At 43.4% G+C, this 26,398-nt stretch overlaps 1 protein-coding gene across 3 annotated transcripts in view; it reads right to left on the bottom strand.

The window, feature by feature from the left end:
• Nucleotides 1-25,659, bottom strand: part of LOC126334615 (myosin heavy chain, non-muscle) — a 261,875-nt gene extending 236,216 nt beyond the window's left edge. The window contains exon 1 of one of the 3 annotated variants that reach the window (XM_049997023.1): nucleotides 24,692-25,659. In XM_049997023.1, the coding sequence (XP_049852980.1) occupies nucleotides 24,692-25,048 (357 nt within the window). In that variant the 5' untranslated portion in view covers nucleotides 25,049-25,659. The remainder of the gene's footprint in view (nucleotides 1-24,691) is intronic. The other 2 variants (XM_049997024.1, XM_049997025.1) reach the window with 2 other exon arrangements.
• Between the last annotated feature and the right edge of the window lie 739 nt (nucleotides 25,660-26,398).

Below are 26,398 nucleotides of genomic sequence, written 5' to 3'. Positions count from 1 at the left end.
CTTCAGAAATCACTTCTCTGCTACCAGTTTTTTTTTTTCCAGCAGAGCACGCATTTGGTTTTTCTAATCAAATACATCAATTCAAACTAAACATAAGCACCATTCAAATCGAAATAATTATTTCTCGCGCAGTGCAACAGTGGGCGAGGTGTCAAGAACAACCAGTGCTTCACATATGCGCCTGACAACGAGTATAGTTTGAATAAAGAAACTTTTTAAAACATTTTCAACCACGTTCGCCTTTACTTTCTTCTACATGTACGAAGTATGGTGGTTTGAGGGGCAATTTCTTCTACATGAGTGACTGTTCAAGTGAAAAGCTCGCGCTCCGCTAGAAAAGGACACACTCGTACGATATGAGATGACCACACACCCCACTCGCATATTTTAACTGCGAAGGAAGTCCTGACCAAACAGTTTTGCGCAGAGGAAGAGGACTCCATCATGCCCAGTGTTCAAACAGACCGTAGCTCCGACAGAACTTAAACCAATATTAGCCGAGAATCGCTATGAAGGCCGCGTGTGCGTCAGCCCTTGACTGCTGATGTCGCTCTCCACGTTTCTCCCCGGGTTTAATGATTTCAGTTTCATACATTACTCACTCCGTTCCCTCACTTAATTCGTATTCCGCCACGTTGGGAACCAAAACTTCTCTCCACCGTAATACACACACCAAGAACTTTACACTTCAGACGCACACTGCAGTAACGAGACATCGGTATGCTTGATAACCGCTTTCACCCCTTACAGCCAGGAAACTGTTACCAGAATTCTCAAAAATTTTGACGTCGTTGAATGTAACGCGCCCAGAACAATTCTCTGACTGCAGCCGGGTGGAAAACTGCGGTTAGTAGAACGAGAGAAACTGAGTCTGGCATATTTTCTACGAGATGTTTCACAAAAGGTAGCCCTTCATGCAATTTGGAAGCAAATATTTACACCTGTCGATTGTTAGTGTCTATATGGCGGAAAAAAACTGCGTTAAGGTGTATCTTATAAAAATTTGTTTGCAGTTTCTTAACACAACTGTAATTTGTTTTCTTTCGCCCCACGTACACATAAGATAACTGGGAAATACTACGCTGAAACGGAAACTTTTGTCTTCGGCTTTAATACCTTTGTTCTTTTTCTTTCTTTCCCAAGTTCCACTCCAATAACAAAAAAGGGCCTTGTCTTATTGTGCTGTAACTTTATTATTATATTCGCCTTACGGCAAAATAATTGCATCATTGCTGGAAATCTTGCTTTCGTACCTTAGCCCGATGCCTAAGTCACTCTGTAAAAGATAATAAGTAAGAGAAACTTATTTTCCCTTACTATCAACACTCCTTAGAGAATCTTCATTGGCTTCCTAAAAGACTATAAATTGCACATACAATAAACAGCGCAGACAAGACAACAGAAGCTTTTGAAATACGGTGTTGCACGATAATGCAGAAGATGGGGGTCATCAATGAAAATGTACTGAAACGAGACGGGAAGAAAAAATTGTGACAAAACTTGACTAAAAAATTCATAGGTTGATAAGACATCCTGAAAAAGGGAAGTGTGTGTGTGTGTGTGTGTGTGTGTGTGTGTGTGTGTGTGTGTGTGTGTGTGTGTGTATCACACCAGTTGTCGAATCTCAAACACCACTTGGATGTAATTGATTATTTGCACAGAGAGCTTATGTAACATTTTGCAGTCTTGTTACAGCATCAAATTTATGTATTGCTTAATCTTTATCTTGTAGGAGTAATCGTATAGCAGAAAATCGTCTCTGTATCACTTCAGAAGAAATTGGTATATATACAGGCTGTCTCTACTAAGAGTCGCAAGGCGCGTTTTCTCTGGTGTTTCCGGAGATATCTGCAATTTTGTTTTTTAAATGTGTACCTAGAGTAAGGCCAAACAAACACAGTTCATCACGACTTTTATACGGCGTCCAGTTTCGACGGGAAGTGTCGCATTGTTCCCTGTTACAAACGATGTTTAACGGGGAATTTTACGTGCTCAGTCGATAGACCAGTGCCAAATTAGTCTAGTGCGATACTTGTTTTACCTATATGAATTAGCAGTGACAGTAAAACACGAAGAATAGTACTGCGAAAGAGACTGAACAACATTGCTGCATGGCGAAAAGTCAGCACGGGCCAAGAAGGTATGGTCAGTGCTGAGTAGTGGCTATTCTCCTATTTTACTGTCCCTAGTAATACCGAACTAGACCAATTTGGGACAGTATTATCGAATGAGCATGTAAAATTTCGTTTTACAAATCATTTTGCTTGTAAAGGGAAACCAACCGGTACTTTGTTACGATACCGGGCGTTGCATGAAGGATGTGGTGAGCAGTATCTGTTTGGGCTGACTACAGCTACATATTGCAAAAAAGAAATTTAAAGTGTCTGCCAGAACACCAGTGAAAATGCGCCTGATGGCTGTTACTAGAGGGACCTTGTACTACCGAACTATTCTTTACTGTTTTTCACCTTCAACAAGCTAAATAAATTCTCCTGATTGGTCGTTACGAGTAGTAATGTTTTATTAGCTACTATGGGCTCCTGTATCTACTTAAATATGTTTCCATCGTCAGGTGAAGCTCGTCAATCGCATGGTCGGTCTGAATATCACAATGCTTTGCTAGGAACAATGCTTTGTCGTTGCCTTCCTCCGACACTGGAACTGATAGACCCACCCAGCTTGCGGAGAACTAGCAGAAGAACGTGGACTCCACACCACGGCGCAACTCTGCGTAATTCACATTAAGAAACATTGCCAGAAAGAAGTGACAGGCAAAAAAATAGCACTAAGGATAGAACGACAGACCTCTGGTTCTATATACTGACACTAAACAACCGAGCCACATACTGTCGCGAATGTACTAAACGCATAATATGTCGCTAAGAAAAGCCAATAAAATGAAACAGGTAGTCAAAATATTTGCCACATATTTTTCAGCATAGTTGACCGTTATAGGCATCTTTGCAACGAGCGTTTGGTTTTATTTGAACAGCGAGTGATTGTTTTCTGTCGTCACTGATTGCTACTTTACACTTCAGGCATCGGCAAACAGTATGGAGGACTATGTTATTGATAAATGATCTCTCGGCTATATGAGTCGCGTAAATATTGAGTAGAGAATATGCCAACGACAGATTCCAGTTTCCTACGATCTGACCCCTGATAGTGTCAGTACTTGTGAGCGAAAAAGCCGGGTCACTTATAGCAAGAGGAATTCTAGGTGGTGAATGCCCCTACTGTCGCAGAGTGTATATTTACGCTGTGCTAGTGGCTTCGCAGTCCCGCCATGAAGGAAGCGCCTGTTGGCCGCGACGAAGTGCTGGCGTCCGGCGTGGACTGCACTGCGGCATCGTGTCCATTGTTCACCCTCTACGTTACAGAAGACTTGGCACGGCGCTCGCCGCCAGTAAACAAATAGGCCAATTAAAAACGTGCAAAAAGGCGCGCCGGATTTATTATGTACCGCGCCGCGGGGAATGCAATAATACACACAGATGGCGGCGATGTGATGCGAAGTCTTGTTTACTGCGTGGTGGCTATCCCGGTCGTTAGCAGAACTACAGCTGTGATTTTAAAGGCGCGACGAGCTGACATGTCTTCACCAGGCTCGGTGAGCATGTATCGCAAGCTTAAGTAGTAATCGGCAGCTGCTTGGGACATAACCCGCTAACTAGCGTTATTAAGGCGGTGCTTGATCCATTGGTAGCCACTACCTGCATTAAAATGAAGCTATTCAGATTTATTTGTGTACTTTAGTTACCACATCAACCTCTTCCTGCCTCTACATACCCTCTGTTTCAGTCAGTGTTGCCATATCGCTCTACAACCTGAAGTGCCCGTTTCCAGGACAATCAGTTGTAAACGACGCTTGCGACCAGTAACATTAAGTCGTTATTCGGCCTCGTATTGTGCGTGATACGGCGTATCTATTTTTTATTTTTGGTCGCAAGCTTCGTCTGCAACCGTGTGTTAACTGCACTTTGGATAGTAGAGACATACGACAATGGTGAAGAGAGGCGTAACCAAGGTTATTCTATGATTTCTTGTTGCTATAATAATTCTTGTAAATAAACATCTGTCCATCACTTTATTCTGCCGCAGGTATTGAGCCTACCTATGGATCAAGTACCGCCTTAATAATGTCAGAATGTCTAACTGCGAAAGTGTGCTACGCTTAGCGAGTTGACCGGATGCGTGAGAATGTATACAGATACAAAATGCATGGCTGCTGCTTGTTCTTGTTGGAGCTGCTGCAGCCATATTGTGAGCGAGGGCCATGGCAAACAGATATTGCCCACTTCCAGATTAGACTGTGAATAACTTATTTTGAGCAAGGTACTGCTGACTGCATTTCCCTATGTTGTAAAACTGTCTTGTGTCAGTATTAACTCTTAAAACCCTATATGACTTCCTCGATGGTGATCCGTCGTGCTATTTGAGAGGTGTGCCAACATCGCCACTTGTCACTGTCAGTTCCGCAATGGAATTATACTGAAGACACGACTCACACGTCGCGAACGGAAGGTGCCAGCATGAGTGAAACCTGAAGTATATAACAATTAGGCTGCTACACCCGCGCCCGCCGGGCCCAGTAGAGAACAGAATTCCTTTTCAATTACTTGAAACACGGAAGAGTTCGCCACATGTAACATTATAGCTTCAGGCTTCAATTCCTGTCTGCAATTACAATTTCTGACATGCAACACGTCTGCAGACGCGTAAACGTTGAGAGACTGACAGGATAAACTCTTAAATCGACACGTAATAGGTCGCTACTGGGGTACCCAAAGAGCTTCTTAGCACCTTAGCCGTAGACAAAAATCACTGCCGACAAACAATTGCGTACCGTTTCCAAGGACAAGACATGTAGGAAAGCGCATGTGGGGTCTGGAGGGAACGTAGGGCGCAGTGACAAAGCAGAACTGGGCATGTCCGGATGCCTCAGCGACGAAGCTTTCCTCACAACAGACGCGGGTATGTGCAACGAATCGCGCTCACACACTATTTTTGTCAATCGCCTTTCCAGGCAAGGTCAAAATTACATTCAGGCTCTTCTGCCTGGAGACAAGTGTAGATGCCTTTCATTACCATCATATTTACAAATACGGTTTTTAAGATTCAGTACCGCTATCCTGTGGAACTGCCATTGAAGTAAGAGCTCTGCTGAAATAGCCTTTCTCGTCGTTTCTTTTTTTCTTTTTATCAGATAATCTGTGGCCATTTATTTAGGCGGTTTGTAACTGCTCTCTGCCCAGCCTGTCCCATGTTGGGCTCTGTCCACGCCATTATCAAGCAATTAGTGTAATGAAAGCATACTGTCATCTATAGCTTACATGAACAATTCCTTCAGGAAAGTGCTAAACTAGAAGGAAAGGACACTAAAGACAGAACTACCTCCGTTGTAGGAGGTACGTGGGACAAGGAACCAATCTCGTCATTGTACGTCTACACCAATACATCACAAGCCGCCTTACGGTGTATGGCGCAGAGAAGACATACTTATGTACCACTAACAGCATCTCTTCTCTCCCCCGCCCCTCCCCAATTCTCCGCTCGATTCGCAAATGGGATACACGACTGACGGCAAGGCTCCATATGAGCTCTAATTTCTCCGACTTTCTCAAGTGCGAAACTATTATGCTCCCTGATTTTGAACCATACGCCTCTGTGATACAGAATCTCTCTTTCGTAGCATTTCCCTCGCGCTTGCTAAACAATCCGCTGACGAAACATACTTTACCGCTATCCGTGTGGATAATAGTTCAGCACCCTAACCGATACGCCACTTCGCTCTGCGAAGGGTAGATGAGGGAGTAGAGCTCTTGTTTTATGTGAGTAAAGTCTGTAGAAGAGGTAGTCTAGTGCAGTGTCATGGCTGTCCTGTTCGTTGGTGGAAGGTATGTGCTTCAAGGACGCCTCCAGTAAGTAACTCCCACAAAACGTGCTGTGAGACACGGCGCTGGGATCAGGGAGAACGATGGAGGCGTGATCCGGGAGCAGAGCTGCCCGCGGCCAAGTGGGTCGCGCAGCATTTCCTTAGCGGGCGGGGAAAGCGAGGGCCCCTTATGCAAACGCGCCGCCGCCTTGAACTAGAACGGGATGGCCCAACTGTCCCAATATGGCCGCGTCCTGCGCCGTTGCACAAGGCGCGCCCTGTGCCGCGTGAGGCCAGACCGCACCGAAAAGGAACAGAACACAACGTGCCTGTCTCAATGAGGCCCACCTGTGGCTAGCGTGCAGTCTCTAGCAGCACTCCGCAGTACACACACGCGCTCCCTAGTAGCTGCCGTTGAAACTTCTGCAACGGCAACGGTTGTCACCTCTGCCGCAAGGTCATTTTCCTTTCAGCTGCCGCCGTATACAGTCTGCTTTGCCCAACTGTCTCACACAATTTTATATTAAGCCATCTACGCAAATAGCTATTGGAGACGTACCACAAGAAACAGTAACAGGCGTTAAATACTTAGGAATAACCACAAGGACTACTAGAAGTGGAATGCTCAAACAAAACGAATCGTAGGAAAATTGGATACCAGGCCGAGAATTATTGGAAGAATCTTAAGGAAATTTCACTCGAAGACGAAAGAAGGGTCTCACGGAACACTTGTTGGAACGATTCCTGAGTACTTTCATCACTCTGGAACCCTTACCAAGTTGGATTAATGTAAGAGAGGTTCCAACGAGAGCGGCGCATCTCTTTGGCGGCCATTTAGTCAGCGCGAGAGCGTTACACAGACGCTCAACAAACTACAGCGACAAACGCTACAAGGGAGTTTACAGAGTAAGTTCCAGGAAGAGTCGTGCAAAGTACAGCGTGTCCGACTCAAACCTCCCTGATTTCAAAGACCCATGGGAAAAAACCACAGTAGATACGACAGTGAAAAATACACCACGTTGCAGAGCGTCTCAAAAAATGTAGAGTCTATTCAATTTCTTGCCAAGTTCTTTGAAACATTTCCTCTGTTATTGTTGCAATCGCATTAGTGATACGATGTCGCAAGGTAGGAATATCGTTCACTTTGGTCGCATACACGAGGTCCTTCACGAATCCCCGCATGAAGAACTGAAGCGGCGTAATGTCGGGTGAACGCAGTGGCCAGGCAATGGGTCCTCTGCGTCCGATCCAACGATTCGGAAATTTTCTATCCATGAACTTGCGAAAAGCTCTTGACCAATGCGGCGGAGCTCCATCTTATTGAAAGACGATGTTGGGTTGCAAGTCTTGTATCTGCTTGTACACAAACTGCTCCAACATGTCCAGATACATTGACCCATTCACTGTTTGTTCCGCAAAGAGGAACGGTCTAATAATCCTGTCGTGCATTAGCCCGCACCAGACGTTTAGTTTAGGGCTTCACGAACATGTTCAACAACAACGTGCAGATTTTGCGAACCCCAAATCCGAACATTATGCCTATTAACCATTCCTGATAGATGAAATGTTGCCTCATCTGAGAATAAACATCTTTCCAGGAAGCTGGCATCCATATAATACGCTTCAGCATATCCGCAGCAAATTGTTGCCGGCGTGGTTTGTCGTTCGGCGTCAGATGTTGCAGAATTTGCTCTTTGTAAGCACATATACGAAGACGCTGGTGAACTACACGATGTAATGTTGATCGAGGTACACCAAGTTGCCTAGATGCTTGAAGAATTGACTTACGTGGACTACTGAGAAACGTTTGTCTGATGTCCTCTACTGTCTCTTCTGAAACTCCGTAGCTTGCATCGCCTGAATGTTTCAGAACACTTTCTGTAAACCGAAACTTTCTATGCATAGGCCTTAGATGTGTCAGAGGGGGGGGAAATTGAAGCTGTTTATTACTCTGGAGCAGAGAGAAGTATGGTACACAAGTCAACACGTGATTACTACAGGTGTGTACAGATGCATATCAAGTCAATTCAGGTCGCGAGAAAATGTAGTATTGCTGTCAGTCTTGTGATGCTACAGTTTCTTTCATAACTGTGCCTTTTTTAAAAAATCATCGATATTAAGAGTAAGGAGATTTTCAAATATGTTTCTGCATTGACTGAAGTAATAATACCAACCAAGTGAACATATCCTCAACACAAAGAGTAAATGAACGTGAAAATCACACTAAAAACATTTCCCAGTCTCTGCAACGCATACCAAATTTTCTCTTTCGTTTTTTTTTCCGCATCACGACAGCAAAGGTGGCCAAAAACGAATGGTCGTTTCCCGAGCTCCGGATATTCAAACCACAAAGGGGTTTTGTTCAGGGTTGTACAAAATTACTGGTCACGTATGTGTCTCAAATTTTTAGTTACGTGCGTACAGAACTTAACCATACGGTGGTCAGCTGTTAATGGTCGCTACTTGTTTTCAATCGTCCTGACGCTGCAAATGCACAAAGTCCGCTACAGTGGGCACTCCCCGTGCGCGCTACATGCATTTGCACCCTCATGACTGACACAAAACGCCAGTGAAGTGACCATTAAAAGCTTTCATGAGCAGATAAAAATCATGCGCCACAAGGTTTAATATGAAAGTGCAAATTAGAAGAGCTTGCAGGTATGCAGTAAATGTAAGATCCAACAGAATATAGTGCCGTGGAAGCCGAAAAAGTTAAAAGCTTTGCTAAGGGCGACACGATAATTAGAAACATTATTGCCCCGTTGACAGGAACTAACAAGAACCTGCGTCGACCAAGCCGTAGAGAGCTGGCCATAATTCTTCGCAAAAAAATTTTCTCACTTCTCTACCTACATGACTACTCTAAAATTCACACTTAATTGCTTGGCAAGGGTTCTCAGAACCCTTCCTGAGTTTTATCGACCATCCCGCTCTCTAATAGCATGTGGCAAAAATAAATATCCAAGCCTTTCCGTGCGACCTGTCATATCTCTTTGTTTTTTTTTCCTTTTGCAATGGTCATTTCTCCCGATGTAGGCTAGCGTCAACAAAATATCTTCTCGTTCATAGGAGAAAGCTGATGAGCGAAATTTCATGAAAAGATCTCTAAGCATTCTTTGAACACTGCCCTCTGCACAGCAATACCCTAATAGAGGACGGGGAAGCGTACTGTAGGCAGTCAGTTTAGTAGATGTTTCTTATTTGTTCGCCTTCCTCAATTTTTGCGATGGTACCAGTTTAAGCTGTTCGTAGCTGTAGTCTCCAGTTATGTAGTTGAATCGGCAACATTTACATTTCTGTTATTTATCGTATAATCTAAATCTACCTATGCAGAGAACCTCACATTATTTACTGTTCAGGGTCAATTGCCATTTTTCGAGCCGCAGATACCTTGTACAACCCATTTTGGAATTCGTTTAGATGTTCCAGTGCCTTTATTAGAAGTTTAACTACAGCATGATCTACAAACAATTCAAGAGGGCTGCTCAGATTGTCTCCTAAATCTCTCTTATTGATTAAGAACATCGAGGACCTTGAACATTGTCTTGGGAACCCCAGACACCACTTGACAGCAAAATTGGAATGAGGAAGTGTCGTGTGAGAGCAGATTCATCAGTAAGCCTCTGTGTATTTTCTCGTAAAATTTACACTTCAACGAGTATCATGTGGAGGGTTCTTTTGAAACAGCAAGTGATTCTATACCAAGTGTTCAATTCTGTGAGTAAATTATGTTCAATATGCATTGAGACTGGCAGACATTACTTCAAACGGAGTCTGTGAGTTGTTCGCTCAAGTTTTGCACTCAAAAGTAACCTCTGTGCACGGCGGAGGGTAATTCGTTCCACAATTGAGGGTTGGGTTGGGGGGTGGAATGGGGGTGTAAAAGTGGCGTCGCCTGCTTACTATCTGTAATCTCTCTCGTCTTGCCCTTATTGCCATTAATCGAGATGTAAGACTTGGTTTGCGGTTGGACAGCTAAATTATTCTCCTTCATAGAAAGGTTACTCTGTAACCACTGCTGAGATTCAGGACCAGGGTAAACTCGCTGAAAATAAGCAAGATTTTACCTGATTACAGTTCATTGAACTACCTCCTTTTCTTTCATTTTATTAAGTCCATTGCCTGCAAGCGATAGATTCCACTCTATCATCTCTGGAAGGAAGATTTGGCCTCAGCTCCCCGTCGAGTGGCGGCGGTGTACAAGCTCCGACTGAACAATGATCGGGCAGAATAAGAGCCGTGTAAATTCTCAACCAAATTTGCCTTAAATAACTTATTAAAAGCGTAGAAAACCAAAAGTTGGCGGTCGGACGGTGATCTGATCTTCGCTCCTCCAAAATTCTGATCCAATTGTATAACTATGGCGCCGCATCACGTTTTACACTGACCCTGGCCCGACCGTGAAGTGCAGTGCACTTTTAATCTCATATTTTCGGGCAGAAATAACGTGACAATTAGTGCCATAATGTTGGTCTTTTATTCTGTGGCAGGCAATATGCAACGATCAAAATTCAGCTGTGACATCGCTGAAAGCAGGCAGGCCGAAGTCCGGTAGTAACGGCCTTACGGAGTACCAGCGGTGCGACGCTCACCCTCGTACTTCTGCCAGACGTCAGTTGAATGGCGAAACGTGTAAACATTTGCATTCCAACGCCCTGTGCCCAGTGAAGAAAGTGCAACGAAATAACGGCCGGACGAACGAACGAGCGGAGCGTAGCGCGGAATCCGCTGAGGTCTGCCGGGTGAGCCTGACGTGGCCGCGGAGGCGCTGACGTCACCGCGCACTGTACAAACAGCGCCGCACCCAGCCAGGGGGCCGGCGAAACCAGACACCCGACACATCACCACCCACCCTCCCTCCAGCTCGCGTGTACAGCCGAGTGCCCGATACTGCAGCTTACTGAATTCTGTAGCATCGAAATATCTCCAGCTGCTAAGTCTTTGTAGAAGCCGCCCGACTTACGTGGACGAGATGGTTAAGTGAATGTGTCAGCAGACACTGTTCTGCAGAAATACCAAAATCCTGATAAGGACGGACGTCAAGCGACCAAAAGCTATACAGATATGATCCATCACATTCATTATTCCGCTTAGAGACTAGCGAAGTTCATCACTTATGGAGAGACGCATTTCGACCACTTTATTAAGTTCCAATAACGATTAGTGAAGCGACCAGAAGAAAGATGATGGTGGTATTTACGGAGTGCACAACTCTGGCTATCAATGCCCTTGCTATGATATGAACGATGATTATTAAAAATTAAGTTAAGAACGTAGTTTTCCGAGCTGATGCTCTCGGATAAGTGCTTCACGTTTTCTTGGGTGTAGTTTGACAAATTATATTATGGAGACGTCACAAAATCAGGGAACTCCATTGTGCAACGAGAGGTTCCGTTTATGTATGTTAGTAGCGATGCTGATTCCGTTCCATGGTAAGTTAATTCTGCTTATTTTCCTGTAGCCTTTCAGCTTGTAGCGCACGTTTTCCAAGTACCACTAGGGGTGTAGTGGCTGCGTGTGTTGCTTTAGTAGTTGCTGCACATGCTGTTCTCAACCAGCTTCGTTCATCAAATACAAAAGTATGTTTGGTAAATTCCGTATTGCCGATCACAGGCTCTCAAACGTCCGATTACTCTTGATGAAACGGAAGTATTATCCCACCCATGTACCTGCTATACAGCTTTGTCGCTAGAGAAGCTACATAGGTCAGAAAATGCTGAAACTTCAACCGCAATATGGAAATGAAGGCTACAGAGAAGTAAGCTGTTATCTACCAGCTACTGGAACCAGCGTCGCTACTATTGTTTTACTAACGCGAATTCTTTACAGACGAATGGAAAAAACTGGTAGAAGCCGACCTCGGGGAAGATCAGTTTGGATTCCGTAAAAATATTGTAACACGTGAGGCAACACTGACCCTACGACTTATCTTAGAAGATAGATTAAGGAAAGGCAAACCACAGACTCAGAGAAAGCTTTTGACAATGTTGACTGGAATACTCCTTTTCAAATTCTGAAGGTGGCAGGGGTAAAATATAGGGAGCGATAGGGCTATTTACAATTTGTACAGAAACCAGATGGCAGTTATAAGAGTCGAGGAACATGAAAGGGAAGCAGTGGTTGGGAAGGGAGTGAGGCAGGGTTGTAGCCTCTCCCCAAAGTTATTCAATATGTATATTGAGCAAGCAATAAATGAAACAAAAGAAAAATTCGGAGTAGGTATTAAAATCCATGGAGAAGAAATAAAAACTTAAGAGGTTCGCCGATGACATAATTCTGTCAGAGACAGCAAAGGACCTGGAAGAGAAGTTGAATGGAATGGACAGTGTCTTGAAAGGAGGGTATAAGATTAACAACAAAAGCAAAACGAGAATAATGGAATGTAGTCGAATTAAGTCGGGTGATGCTGAGGGAATTAGATCAGGAAATAGGACACTTGAAGTAGTAAAGGAGTTTTGTTATATGGGGAGCAAAATAACTGATGATGGTCGAAGTAGAGAGGATATAATATGTAGACTGGCAATGGCAAGGAAAGCGTTTATGAAGAAGAAAAATTTGTTAACATCGAGTATAGATTTAAGTGTCAGGAAGTCGTTTCTGAAAGTATTTGTATGGAGTGTAGCCATGTAAGGAAGTGAAACATGGACGATAAATAGTTTGGACAAGAGGAGAATAGAAGCTTTCGAAATGTGGTGCTGGGCAGAAGAATGCTGAAGATTAGATGGATGGATGGATGACATAACTAATGAGGAAGTATTGAATAGGATTGGGGAGAAGTTTGTGGCACAACTTGACCAGAAGAAGGGATTGGTTGGTAGGACATGTTCTGAGGCATCAAGGGATCACCAGTTTAGCATTGGAGGGCAGCGTGGAGGGTAAAAATCGTAGAGGGAGGCCAAGAGATGAATACACTAAGCAGATTCAGAAGGATGTAGGTTGCAGTACGTACTGGGAGATGAAGCTTGCGCAGGATAGAGTAGCATGGAGAGCTGCATCAAACCAGTCTCAGACCACAACAACAACATATACAAAAGTACCAGATGGCCTAGTAGTGCCATAGTTAACTCTTTAACGATAACGGAGGAAGTCGCTGACAGTTCTGAGTTCACAAATAAATCACATGATAAAAAAACCGAGCAACATTAATTCAAGAAATACGTTTCCTTTTCCTGTATCACATAAGGTTGAGTCAGGAATTGGCACCAGTGTGAGATTGCCGTCTTCCGCCCACAGAACTGTGGCTGGGGACAGCAATTTACATCACCTGAATGGCGCTTGACGGATGGAGACAACATCGCGGTGTTATTGGTTACCCACACTGCGCAGCACGGTCCAATACTGAACTCTCAAAATCCGTCTGTGATGTGTTTTGATGAAGGAGTAACTATTTCATTGCGTCTGCTGTATTTGTACCATTTCTAGAAATCAACTCCAACCCTGGAACTCGTTAGTTTGAGAAAGACGACAAAAATTGTCTTTTAAGTTTACCCAAAGAGTTAAAGCAGTCTCTCTCACTGTTCCTCGTTGTTTACGCATATTATACTGTTTTATTGACGGCTGGCGGTGACGGTTTAGTGAAGAGTACTTCTCGGGAGTGGAGTCACTGGCGCCAAGACAAACATCCGCTTCATTTTTGGCGCGAGTCTCTTCTGCTCTCCCCCACCTCCCGACCTAGCACTCCAGCCCCAAGGTTCCAGCGGCGAGAGGACGGAGACGGGCGCGATCTCAGGTGCGACGGACTGTCTCAACTCTCCACATTCGCCAGACACCAACATCTCTCAACCAGCCATCGGGATGAACCACTCGCCAGATACACGACTGTCCTCACTTACCGTGAATGTACAATGCTGTAAAGTTACCTGTCTGGAGAAGAGCCACGATTGTCTAATAGACCTGAAGGGGTACTAACTCGCTTATTTGCTTTTGTAGCCTGCGGTCGTATTGCAAAACAAAGTATACTTTACTCAGTATCAATTTCTAGCTAACTAATGTTCTGTGTGTTTACACATGTAAATGGTATAATGTGGTAGTTACATTAAATATTTTGGGTGTCTTTTCCGTCTTCTTCTACTTCGTTTCGGCCATGTGTGGACAACGTTATTTCAGTCGCTTATTTCTCTCAGGTATAGCTTGCACCCAATACTGTCTTATTCGTTTCATGGTAGATAATTTTTCTTTCTTCAGCCCATGTATTGCCAGATTTCAGCTTCGGGTCATCTCGAAAATGCTAGGAAAACCCAATTTTCTTCTCGATTAAGTCACAGTCTCTGTTTTCATTTGTGGTAACTGTGAACCTCGGCTTTGTTTATTTGTCCAGAATATACGTAAAATTCACTTGGTCAGTGCATTTAGGCACATTTGTATTGTGTGCCCATGCTTGTCAATAGTAATACTCATAAAACATTTTTTCAGGCCAAAATTTATTCGATACTGCACTGAGTGAGTTGTTCGGAAGTACGACACACGACAGTCGTTGCGAATATGGACAACCATCAACTATATTACGAATGACAAGAAAATTTGTGCCCAACGGGGACTCTAACCCGGATCTCACGCTTATGGTGAGCGGTCGCCAAACCACTAGGGTATCCGAGCACGACTCATGGCCAGACCCAAACATGCGTCTACAACCTGCACTCTTACATCCATTATGTGCATTCCCGTACAAAGTCTGAACAATGGTAGTAACTATGGAAAAAATAGTTTAAGAAATGCTCTTCTTGAAAACGTAAATTTTTATATGAAAAAAAGTGTTTCTACAAAACGCTACTTACTTTTCAGACATACCTCCCCCACCATAGCTCCATCCCCGCGGCCTATGGAAACTACACAAAGTATTCCTCCACAATGTAGTTTGTTAACTACACAGCACAGCGCCACCGTCACAGACATATCTCTGAAACCTTCGGTCTGTGCTTGATGCAGTTGCACAGGACTGATCTGTAGAGTTACTTATTTAAATGGCCATGCAATTTCATAGTAGTTGGCCGGCGGGATCGTTAGCTGCTGACGATAGTTTGACTTTGCCTCTCGCTATTTTCTGTCACAGACAACCACTCCCCCCCACCCCACCCTCGCCGTCCGCTCTGGTTTTGATACATTTAATGCAGCCTTGGTGTGGATGAAGCTTCCTTTTGCTTCTTCAGGGCAGCGACGGCCAATGTTGGTGGTAACTGTGGGATTACGGAAAGGGTGTAGTAGTGGTGGCCGGGTGGGGCCCGCCGCTATCTTGGCTGCAGGGCGGCGCGCCGCTCCGCGCTATGCCGCCTAAAAATACAGCCGGCGCCCAGAACGACGCCAGTCGCCACTGTCTGCCCGCACTCACCTGCTGCAACCACCCTGCATGCCTGGCCACCTGCGGCGCAACCCAAGTGACAATGCAATCCAGCAGCATGTTTTTCCATTTAAAGTCTTCGTCCTTCACAGAGGTGCCGAAAATCATGGGATGCCTCCTAATGACGTGTTTCACTTTTTCCTCAGCGTAATGCAGCACCTCGTTGTGGCATGGACTCAACAAGTCGTACGGCAGTCCTCCGCACAAATATTCGGCCAGGCTGCCTCTACAGCTGTCCATAATTGCGACGGTGTTGCCGGCGCAGAATTTTGTGCACGAACTGACCACTAATTATGTCCCATGAATGTTCGATGGGATTCACGTCGAGCTATGTGGTCGGCCAAATCATTCACTCGAATTGTCCACAATGTTCTTCAAACCAACCTCGAATAATTGTTTTGCGGCGACATGGCGTATTGTCATACAAATTCCATCGTTGTTTGGGAACACTGAGTACATGAATGGTTGCAAATTGTCTCCAAGTAGCCGAATAATCATTTCCAGTCAATGATCAGTTCAGTTGAACCAGAGAACCCAGTCCATGCCATGTAAACGCAGCCCACACCATTATCGAACCGCCACCAGTATGCACAGCGCCTTGTCGACAACTTGGGTTCATGGCCTCGTGGGGTCTGCGACACAATTGAACCCTACCATCAGCTCTTACAAAGTGAAATCGTTACTCCTCCGACCAGGCCGCGGTTACCCAGTCGTCTAGGGTCCAACCGATATGGTCACGAGCCAAGGAGCGGCTCTACAGGCGAGGTCGTGCTGTGAGAAACAGCATTCGCATCGGCCATCTGCTACCTTAGACCATTAACACCAAGTTTCGCGGCACTGTCCTGAATTTCACAAATGGATTTCTGCGGTAATTTCCCGCAGAGCTGCTTGTCTGTTAGCACTGACAACTTACGTAAACGCCGCTGTTCTAAGTGAAGGACGTCGGCCACTGCGTTGTCCGTGGTGAGAGGTAATACCTGAAATTTGATAAATTCGACCATCTTGACACAGTGGATCACGAATATCTAATTGTCCAACGATTTCCGAACTCTAATTCCCATGCGTCTAGCTCCAACTACCAATCTGCGTTCGAAGTCTTAATTCTCGTCGTGCGGTCACAAACACGTCGGAAACAGTTTCACATAAATCATCCGAGTACAAATTGTATCTCCGCCAGTGTGCACTTTTCTATCTTGTGTACGGCATACTACCGCCAGCTATAAATGAGCATATCACTATCCAATGATCTTTACCATCTCAATATGTATCATGAGAATAATTTGATATTGAGAAACCAAACTTGGTGCGACCAGCATCCTCCACAATATGCTGTAATTAATCTTTCACAATCGAAGCCATGATGTCTTAGGAGTCGTTGATCACTGACAGCACATTTCAGCCTTTATTGAAGTGTTCCAACAACGTCTATGGTTTTCGATGCCATAGATTCCTTGCCCCGAGTGCTGTTGGCCTGTGTTATCTGTGGCCAAGGAGGAAGTAAGGCAGCGTCTCGAGCTGAGTCTCCGCGAGCAATCTGCCTGAGAAACGAGGAAGTGAACGCAGTGTCTGCTGGAGTGGGCCGGCGTGCAGCCAGGCTGCGTACCGCAGTCACGGAGGAGCGACCGCTGAGCGACGTGGGCAGGCTGTCTGCTTCCCTTTCTATCTACCGTGTACGGAATACAGCACCGTCCAGATGCTATGCCAGTCCCGTTCTGGTAAGGATGGAAGCGGAAGTGCTTAGATGCGTTTGCAAGTTGGTAAATAGTCGCCACGCCAGTGACTCCTGGAGCTTAAGTTATCGGCTGTTCGCAGAGCTTCACCGTACATGGCAGATGCCATTTAGCTTTACTGCTGTAGGGTGGTACGGCAACGTGTCGACGGGTACCTATATTACAGTTCCTCCGTGTTTGAGTGAAGCTGTTTGGCAGACATCGTTGATCAGCGTTTGGGCGACGTCGCTTAGTCGACACTTGGCCATTAGTGTGGTTGTCACTGTCTCTTCCGTCATATTAGTATCATTCGCTGGGTTGAGTTAATGCTGCCTCCTCACGTGAGCTTGGGTCCTTGTTAAACTACGTATGCTAATGCATTAGTCTCTAGTGTAAGGGAGAGGTACGTTTTGAATACCGAGATTGTCACTGAGTCGTCCCCTGTTATAAAATTACGCTTAAGTTCGCTTGTCTTTTGCTTACCTTTGCCTGTAACTGTGCTGTAAAGGGCTGTGGTGCTTTATTGAAGGTTAATTTGTGAACCTTGCCACTATTTGATTCCTTTTAAATATATGCTGCACCGATAGTGCCGAGATTCTGTAGAAGGTACTTTGATATATGTGAAAAGCTATTGAGCTAATGTTGCAACCATTTCATTGTGTAAGGTTCACTGTGACAGTTGCGCCAAGGTTATGTGAAATGTTCAACCTTTGTCAAGCTAAATCATCTAAATTTATGAGGTATCTTTTTAGAGTTCCGTGTCTAACAATTGCGAAGTATTTGGAGATGTCTTTCGTGAGTTTGAAGGAAGAAGCACTACTGATTGCGAAGTTGCTGTTGCTGAACTTTTTTAAGTGTTTGTCATAACATTCTTTATTCTGAAATTGGTCATCAGCTTACAATTCTGTTATCACTTCTGGTGAACGACTGTTCCTTAATAGTGAATATATGTGGCCGTGTGTTGTTTTTCTGTAACGCGCCAGAAAGATTACAGCCAAACATTTACTTCCAGTTATAAGATGAAAGATTTTCCATATTGCCACATGTGATGAAACATATCTGGAGATTAAACTGTTGTTATCAGATATTGTGAAATCGCTCTTACAATGAAGTGTGATGTTCAGATACTGTTTTTATTAATAAACGATGAGTTGACATTTGTCCACTAAACCACCAGCACACTATACTCCCACACACCCTTGCTCCCTATAAGCACATTCATCTTGCATCAGTTCTTATGCAATTATGTCATTAAATGAGTATGTCTTTCAGTCTTTGTTTCATTTACTATTCCCATTTCCTCATGACATCACTTTCACATTTCTTATAGTTTAGCATCGCATCCTAAACCTCTTTCAAAAATGAGCTTTGCAGCGCTAGGTATTAACTAACTTTCTAATGTTCACATTCATAACCTCATAGATTGCTCTTCTTAACTTTTGCTCCTTTCTTCAGTATCCCTAGCTGGGCCTGAGAGTGATTATGGAGAAGGCAGTTATAAAGAAGTATGGGGCCAAGAAGGTAAGTTTTCATTATTTTCATTTTAATCTCACCACTGCTCTTTGCCTGGTATTCCCAGCTTTCCCAGGCGTGATATCAAATGTCCCACAAAACCATTCTCTGTCTAGGACGTACCTTACAGTTCTTTACTCGCCTCTTCTTTCTCGGACGTCTTCACTGTGTACTTATTGTTTACTGTCTTTAAATACGGCGGCATTTCAAACCATTCTAATTTTTTCTCTCGTTTATCCATAATCCACGCTACATTTCCATTCATTTTTGTGCTTCAGACGTTCACTTCCGGAAAATTCATCGCCGACAATGATACCAGAGGATCTACATTGTTGAAAAACGTTCTGCTTGCGCCAGTTTGCTTCTGCCGTTTTGCTTCACAGGCAGGAGAATCGTTTAGCTACTTGTACTACTTGTATCGCTAGTAATTTTGATTTAACCGAGACGAGATCCTTTTCTACTACTGATCATCACCTCTCTTTGTTAAGCACGAACTATATATATTATTAGGAGCTCAGCGTACTGCCCGTATCGTTTTACACGTTTCACGTCTTTCAAGTTTAGTAGGAGAGGCCTTGCAATCCAATCTGCGCTATATTGTGCCGGACAACGAAATCTGGCACACCGCTGTTCATCGACCAAGGGAGATACGGCTCGCTTTAATTTATTAGCAATTGAAGTAGGGTGACATTACGCAGATTATCAATTTAACAAGCAGTTCTTAAGCACCATATGACCATTTATTAATGTGCACCTAGTAATTCCCTGACGATTATTCGAGGCTAGAAAAATGTGGACGCAGCACGAATTTATACGAGATTAAAATCAAATTCTAATTGTTGGATCACGGACACAAATTCGCCTGATGTGGCAACAAATTTCATGAGCTCCGTCATTTCAAGTCTTCCCACGCCGCCTGATTTTTTAACGATTACTTTCCATCTGAAGCTTGTAGACGCAGTGTAAAAGCGACAGCGATGCCGGTGGTCACCTGTTTCGCATCATTTTCTACTCCTAAGTCAATTGTGTTGAGTCGATGGTTCTATACTCGTAGCTAACACCTTACTACAAAACGGTGACGCATCACCAAAACTGACTTGCCAATGCAAGGTTTTAGTGTCACTCTAATTAACCAGCCAAAGCAGCAACTTGACTCCCAAGGAACATCGCACCCAATCTCAAGCCAGTAACCTAGTCAAACGGCGAGTAAATTAATAATTTAACGTATGTTGGCAACATTAATTAGTCGAGTAGCAAGTAAAATGGTTTACTTGTCCCAATGCCAGTAAGATGGACAGCATTTTTTTTTTCTATTTCTCTTACTCCAACTCTTTTACCAATGACGTGCCAGTAGATCGGCGTGAAGATGGGTTAATAACATGCTTCAGTCTTCTTTATCTCTTAGTTCACCTAAGTGGATACGTGAAGTGTGGATCACCTATGGCCAACTACATTACTACTAACATAGTATTGCTTGTGGAACGCGAGATGTTCCCAATAGAAAAATAAATCTCTACCATAGTAGCAATCAGTTACTTTTCATTTACATTCAAATTTTTAACATTGTACTACGACGGACTTAGCATACTTCAACTAATGCAGAAGCATATGATTTCCCGAGTCAAACGAGCTGTATTTATGACTTTTCTTACCTAAGAGTTTCGGTTAGTTGGATTTTTACCTCTTGCTTTTTCTAACAAAACTGAAGCAAACTTTCCAGCATTCTCACTGAGGAAGAATACTGTGTGTCTTCAACCGCGTGTCATTTAGGAAGCACATTGTATGCAACATGCAAATATCTTTGACCAATCCCTTTTCTAATATTCCCAATTTCTTCTTTCGCCTCAGACAAGAGAAGGATTATTATCTATTATCTCATTCGTCCTCGCTCTCTGCATCGTCTTGCAAGCCAAAACTATGTCTGACTGGGAATCCATTTCGGTCCCTGAGACTGGTACAATAAGTAACTTCCACCATGCACACTAATCTTCAGAATTAATTAAGCATGATGACGTTGTGTAAGATTTTTTTTGACTGTAAATCAGAAACAAATGCGAAAAAGAGCAGATTAGCGTCCCGTCGACAACGAGGTCATTAGAGACGGAGCAAAAGCTCGGATCAGGGAAGGATGGGGAAGAAAATAGGCCGTGCCCTTTGAAAGGAACCATCCCGGCATATGCCTGAGGTGATTGAGGAAAACCACGGAAAACCGAAATCTGGATGGCCGGACGCGGGTTGGAACCGTCGTCCTCTCAAATGCGAGTCCAAAATGCGAAAAAGAACCTACGGACTCTTTCAGAGTCCATCATGATTTGATACTGTGGATGAGACATGGGTTCACAGAGTAACGGCAGAAACCATCCAGCACTCACACAAAGGGGTGTACACCGACAGGCCTGCACCAGCGGACGAAACATCTACTCCAAAGTTCATTACTAATTCACTGTTTCTTGGGTTGTGAAAGACATTCACATTATGAATTTGCGAAAGCCAAAGCGTAACTGCAAAAAATGAAAACTACTTCTGCGCTTATTAAACTCATGATCATTTAGCTATAGAAAAATAAATCCTTTTATCACGAAAAAACGACTAAGGCCTTTTAGTAAGCGGGTATGATGCAATAACTACTTCACTAACCGCCTTATTCAACCCTTTTCGACTTCTACAGAAATGTGTCGCTAGAAAATATTTCTAGTTCAAGAAAGCGCTTCTGATACTGGCATGTGCATCGGGTGTCACAGTCTCTCTCCACTCATCATACAATACACTCATGACCGCACACTATACGTCAATTGCGATGACCTACGCTCTACAGATACACTACTTAAGACAACTCACACGCCGCTAGTGAGAAGGCCACTGAAAGACAACCTATCCCTACTTGGTAGCTGAAACTACACATAGGGGTCTCCCAACCAACAATGCCATAAGACTTGTTTAAGGTATTTTGCAGACCTTCAAAAGTCCCGTTAGAGAGATGGAAAACAGTCGTTAAAAACCGCTGGAAAAATAAAGACAGACCTTCAATGACAAATTAATAACTTATGACAATGTTTCTCCAGTTAATTTTGTGCTCGAGTGTGGTAGTGGACCACTCCACCGGCTGTGTTGACTGACTGTAGCGTGGCCGAACTATATTAGGCTGGAAGAACGAAACGAGTGTGAAAGCGAATTAAAGAATGTGGTAACAGACCTACAGTACAAATGCGTAATGCCTATGTTGGCGTCACATTTAATGAATCTTGCCATACATAATGCAATTTTCGTTGTAAAAACTGCAAAGTCTATTAAAATACCAATAATTGGTAACGGGCAGCCTCCGACTAGTAATCTGATGCATACTACAACATACATGCACGAACATGAAAAATGAAAGGTAGGAAGTGGGTCTCCTATATAACTATTACCCATATTTTATATAATAGCAATAAGCAAGGAACAGTTGATGTAAAAATAGTCGTGTAGGAGACAGAATCGTCATTGCTTAACCGCGCAACGGCTGGTCGCGAGGCCGGCGATGACTCGGCTGCCGCCAAATTACGGCGCGCCACTAACTCAATTACGCGGGGCACGGCAATGCCTGCGCGCCATGCTATTTGGCCCGCGCCGCCAAACGAGCGCCTAGTAGGTAGCCGCAGTCGAGAGCCGAGACTCGATGCATGGTCGGCCGCGCCCACGGGCCTGCTGACGGCTCGTCCCGGACCAGGGGCGCCGACAACGCGCAACAGGCCCAAGGTCGTCCCCACACCGGCAACGTGCTCGCCTTTCCCCCTGCAACACAACGCTCGCACTTCCATCACTGGGCGCTTTGCAGACTAGCTACCACGTCCTCTCCTTATCGTATCCTCCTACACGGCAGTAGCAAAAGTTATTCCAGCGCTAGGCTATGATGTCTCCATAAACTTTCATTACCCAGAACAGAAACAACGTACGTGTCCAACGTTATGTTAAGGATCCACTGAAAAAATAAAACTACATCACATTCTGTTAACAGTTTTGCCTCTATAAACGCGCACAACCGCGCTCGATTTTATTCGCCTCCTGAATCCAGCCTCGAAAATACGCGCGAAGGGAAGGAAAGCACACACTACGTAACTAACTTTAAAATTACATAAATTCTCCTACGGTCAATTACACCACTAAGGTATCAAGGTAACCGCACCTTGAATATGATTTCTTACCACATTATGGCAATTCTCCAATTTTTCATCAAAGGGTCCAGCAGAGCTGATCGGTATTATTATATTAGGCTTTGTAGTAAATAGCAAATATCACAAGAACATCGAACAGCTGCAGTGCGCTAACAATTTTTACTGGACAATTTCACAGTTGAAAGTCAAAACCAGTGCCGAGTTCTACACAAGAATCTACACATATAATATTGAGTAGAGCCGAATTCTATCTTCCGTCTCGAGCCGTACTTTCGCTTCCCAATATCATTCGGTGGAAACAACGTAATGGTATTATCAGCACAGATACTGGTAGCACACACACAGTGCCAGGATAGGCAGTTATAGCAACTTAAGTACAAAACCTACCCATGTCTGCAGATGACAGCGATCACATCTTCATTAAGTAAGTTTTAGATAAGCTTGATTAACCAGAACGTAGTTTATAAAACTCATACTTGGGGCAATATTCCTCATATTTTGATGTCACCCTAGGTAGTTGGTAACCGTTCCACTAACCGAACAAAATCTATCAGAATATAGTAAGATGCCCCTTTAAGAATCATCAGCTTCTTACTATCAAAGTCTTTATAATGACAGATCAGAATCAAAATACACATGAGTCATTCATTTCAGTGGGCAGTCAGATACTATCTTATAATTCAGCGCACGAACTCTACGATTTTGTGAAATTTAACTATTTACACGTAGTGGTAAATTCTTTTCAAAACTGAAAACACTCAAACCCTTACTACGCTGCTGTTTTTACTGTCTAGTGATCTTACGAGCAAAACAATTTTACATCATTAAGCTTCCTACAGAAGGTTCTGCCTAGCTGGCAGGTTGTAAAAGTTGCTTATAATCCATACACAATGTAAGTACCAGATCACAGACAGGCAATATCCCTCAGCACAGCGTAAAATAATGCTACTGTTTGCTTTTGTCTATTATTACACAACAACTTTAGAAACTAAGCATTTAGCAGTCCCTGAAATACATTAGACATGAAAAAAGGTGGATAGCTGCAACTTAAATCACTGTCCTCTTAAAGTACGGCACAAAAACGGTAGGCATTCAAAGTCTGCTGTAAATCATCTGTGTGACACGCGCCTATGTGGAAACCTCTAGAGATAAGAACACTGGAGTATTTATTTAATTCCTTTAGAAATAAAGTAGCGTACACTAGAGCTAAGTGTGTTTTGTTGCAGCTATTCTTAAAAAAACAATGGGCTACCTAACATTGGCCTTCGCTACTGACCACTACTTTAATCTCATTCAGCTCACAATACATAAACAAAAGAGGGGAGAGCAGCTAGATGTCGCCAATGTTCATCCTATGCCACCAACAACTTTTGTTTTTAATGTCGTGCAAATGTTTAAACACTAAGTTAAATACTTTACTTCGCAATTAACACAGTATTTAACAAGAGAAAGCTTGTCTTAAGCCGGCAGAAGTTATTGCCATATATTTGTATGAAGATAAAATTTTAATCAAGATGCTTCGATATTGCAAATCTCTGCTGCAAAGAAATTACATATACTACGAAGTAAACATTATTATGTCTGTAAATATAGAATCTGCTGTTTGTGCAGTTGGAGATGCAACAAACTATTTCCTTGTTCATCAGGATCTAAGAAATGATTGTCTTCTCACGTCATCTATCAAAGCACGAGATACATTCAGGTAATTTTGCCAGCTGGATAATTCATTTGTAATCTATACTTTTGATACGTTTTAGACAAAAATAAAGGTTAGTGTCTGCGAATTAGAACGAAGTGAGATTATGTTCTATCAGCACAAATATTCCAAGATTGCAGACTATAATGAAAACAGAGCACAACGTTTTTGAATTCCAAAACTGACGTTGTATCAAATTATAAACAGGTGCATATGGAACCTGCTGCACAGGTACAACTTAATAGCTCCGTGGGATTTGTTATTTGAAACCCAGTCACTACTTTTTGTGCTATACCGAAGTATATAGCAATGCCCTTACCGTCTTTTATCAAAGATAATACAGATGTTTATGATGGCTTTAAAAAACTGCAGAGCAATAATAGCTGTAGTTAAAGGCAAAATATTAGTACTTACATAAATGAGGCCGGAATAGTATCTGTCCTTCAGGTTGTGCAGCACTGATGCTTCGTTCAGACAGGTTAATTCTGCCATATCCTCAACCTTGTCGAATTTGGGAGGATTCATCTTCTGAATGTCATCCTTCGCTACCAAGACACGTTTACCGGTGTCTTGTATTTCCACTTCAACTTCGTCGCCTCTCTCCCCTTTTATGCCAGCAGCAACAAAACCGTGCGTTTCGTGAGGAACCCATACTAATCTTTTTTGCGTCCATTCTGCTTGTGTTGCTGGATCATTGAACATATTTCTATCAACAGAAAGGTATTTCAGCTCCGGGTCCGACCGGTCTAGCTTCGTATCACTGTCCGCCATGTTTGTGTTTTCTCGAGTAAATTGCTACGTGTAATGCTGAAAAACACGATCCACACGCACTAAAGATGTTTAACACAATAGTTTTGCAGATAAACTGTTTTCTACGTTAACTGTAATCACAAAAACCATAGCATGCGACAGTCAATGGGTCCACGCAACCTCACTGCTTGACAGTTTGAAGGCGAATGCACAACTAAACTATGACTCTCCTCTGAGGCCGACGCCCGGACTGTAACTCCCTTACCGACCGCTGCAAGCGCTACTGCTTAGGCGGCAGCTCCTGCCGTATGGAGAGTCTTTGTTCAAATACGGAAAATTGTTATCTACGTGTAAGCCCGTCAGTAGTGGGTCGCTTTCACTGCCACACCTTTTATGAGAGATCTGAGACAAGATAATCAGGAGTGGGGAGGTCTCATACCGCTGAAAGTACGCTATTTTTCCCTGTAACGGCCATGCACGTACAAGTAACGTTTTTATTCTAACGGTAATCAACGTGTACTTCAGTCTTTTTCTATCTGCAGTTAGCTGTTGCGTTATTCACGTTTTTATTTCAGTCTGAAACCTGAAAAATACACTAAGTTGTCTCGTAACTATTTTTACACTGGCAGTTACTCTGATTCCAAAGGGATTTTAACAACGATAAATTACATATACTAACGGTATGTTCCAAGTTTTCAACACGATAGTTAATTTCGACATTAAAAATTGGAGTTTTGGGCGGTTAGTTGTGCTTTTGCACAGATATCCTTCGTACTATTTGACTAGCAATACGATTTCATAACCACGCTGAAATTAGAGTCTTCTTTCATCTCCACTGAAGATGTTCTTAAAAGAAGACAGTACTTAAAAGACAATGTTAACTCAGTAAAAAAGTATCCGTGTTAAGTGTAGAAATTCCGTGACCGACAGATAAATGGCTCTGTAAGCTGCTGTGCATCATGTGATTATGTCGTAGGTTCATGATGGGCGACGTATACCCGTAATTGATATCCTGTGTTTTATCTTCCAATAAGACATACAGCATTTTGAGTTTGAAGCGCACGTAACATACAGTGAAGGTCACATAATACTGGGTACAGCAAGCTGGTTAAAACCCAAAGTTGACAGCAGTGAGATTTTTGGAGGAAATTTAAGCGTATGTCGTAGGAATAGACTAACGGTAAATGGAGGTAGTGTATTTGTTGCAATAGGCACTCTCAAATGTACAGATATAGAAACTGAAGCAACAAGAGAGACTGTTTGGGCAAGATTCAGTATCAGGGTTGCGGATAAAATTATAATTGGATCCTTTTATCGATAACCAGACACACCTCCTGATGAACAAGAGAGACTGTTTGGGCAAGATTCAGT

The sequence above is a fragment of the Schistocerca gregaria genome, chromosome 2 (assembly GCF_023897955.1).
Source record: "Schistocerca gregaria isolate iqSchGreg1 chromosome 2, iqSchGreg1.2, whole genome shotgun sequence".
In the NCBI taxonomy this organism is placed as follows: domain Eukaryota; kingdom Metazoa; phylum Arthropoda; class Insecta; order Orthoptera; family Acrididae; genus Schistocerca; species Schistocerca gregaria.
This window is presented reverse-complemented; position numbering and strand designations above follow the sequence as displayed.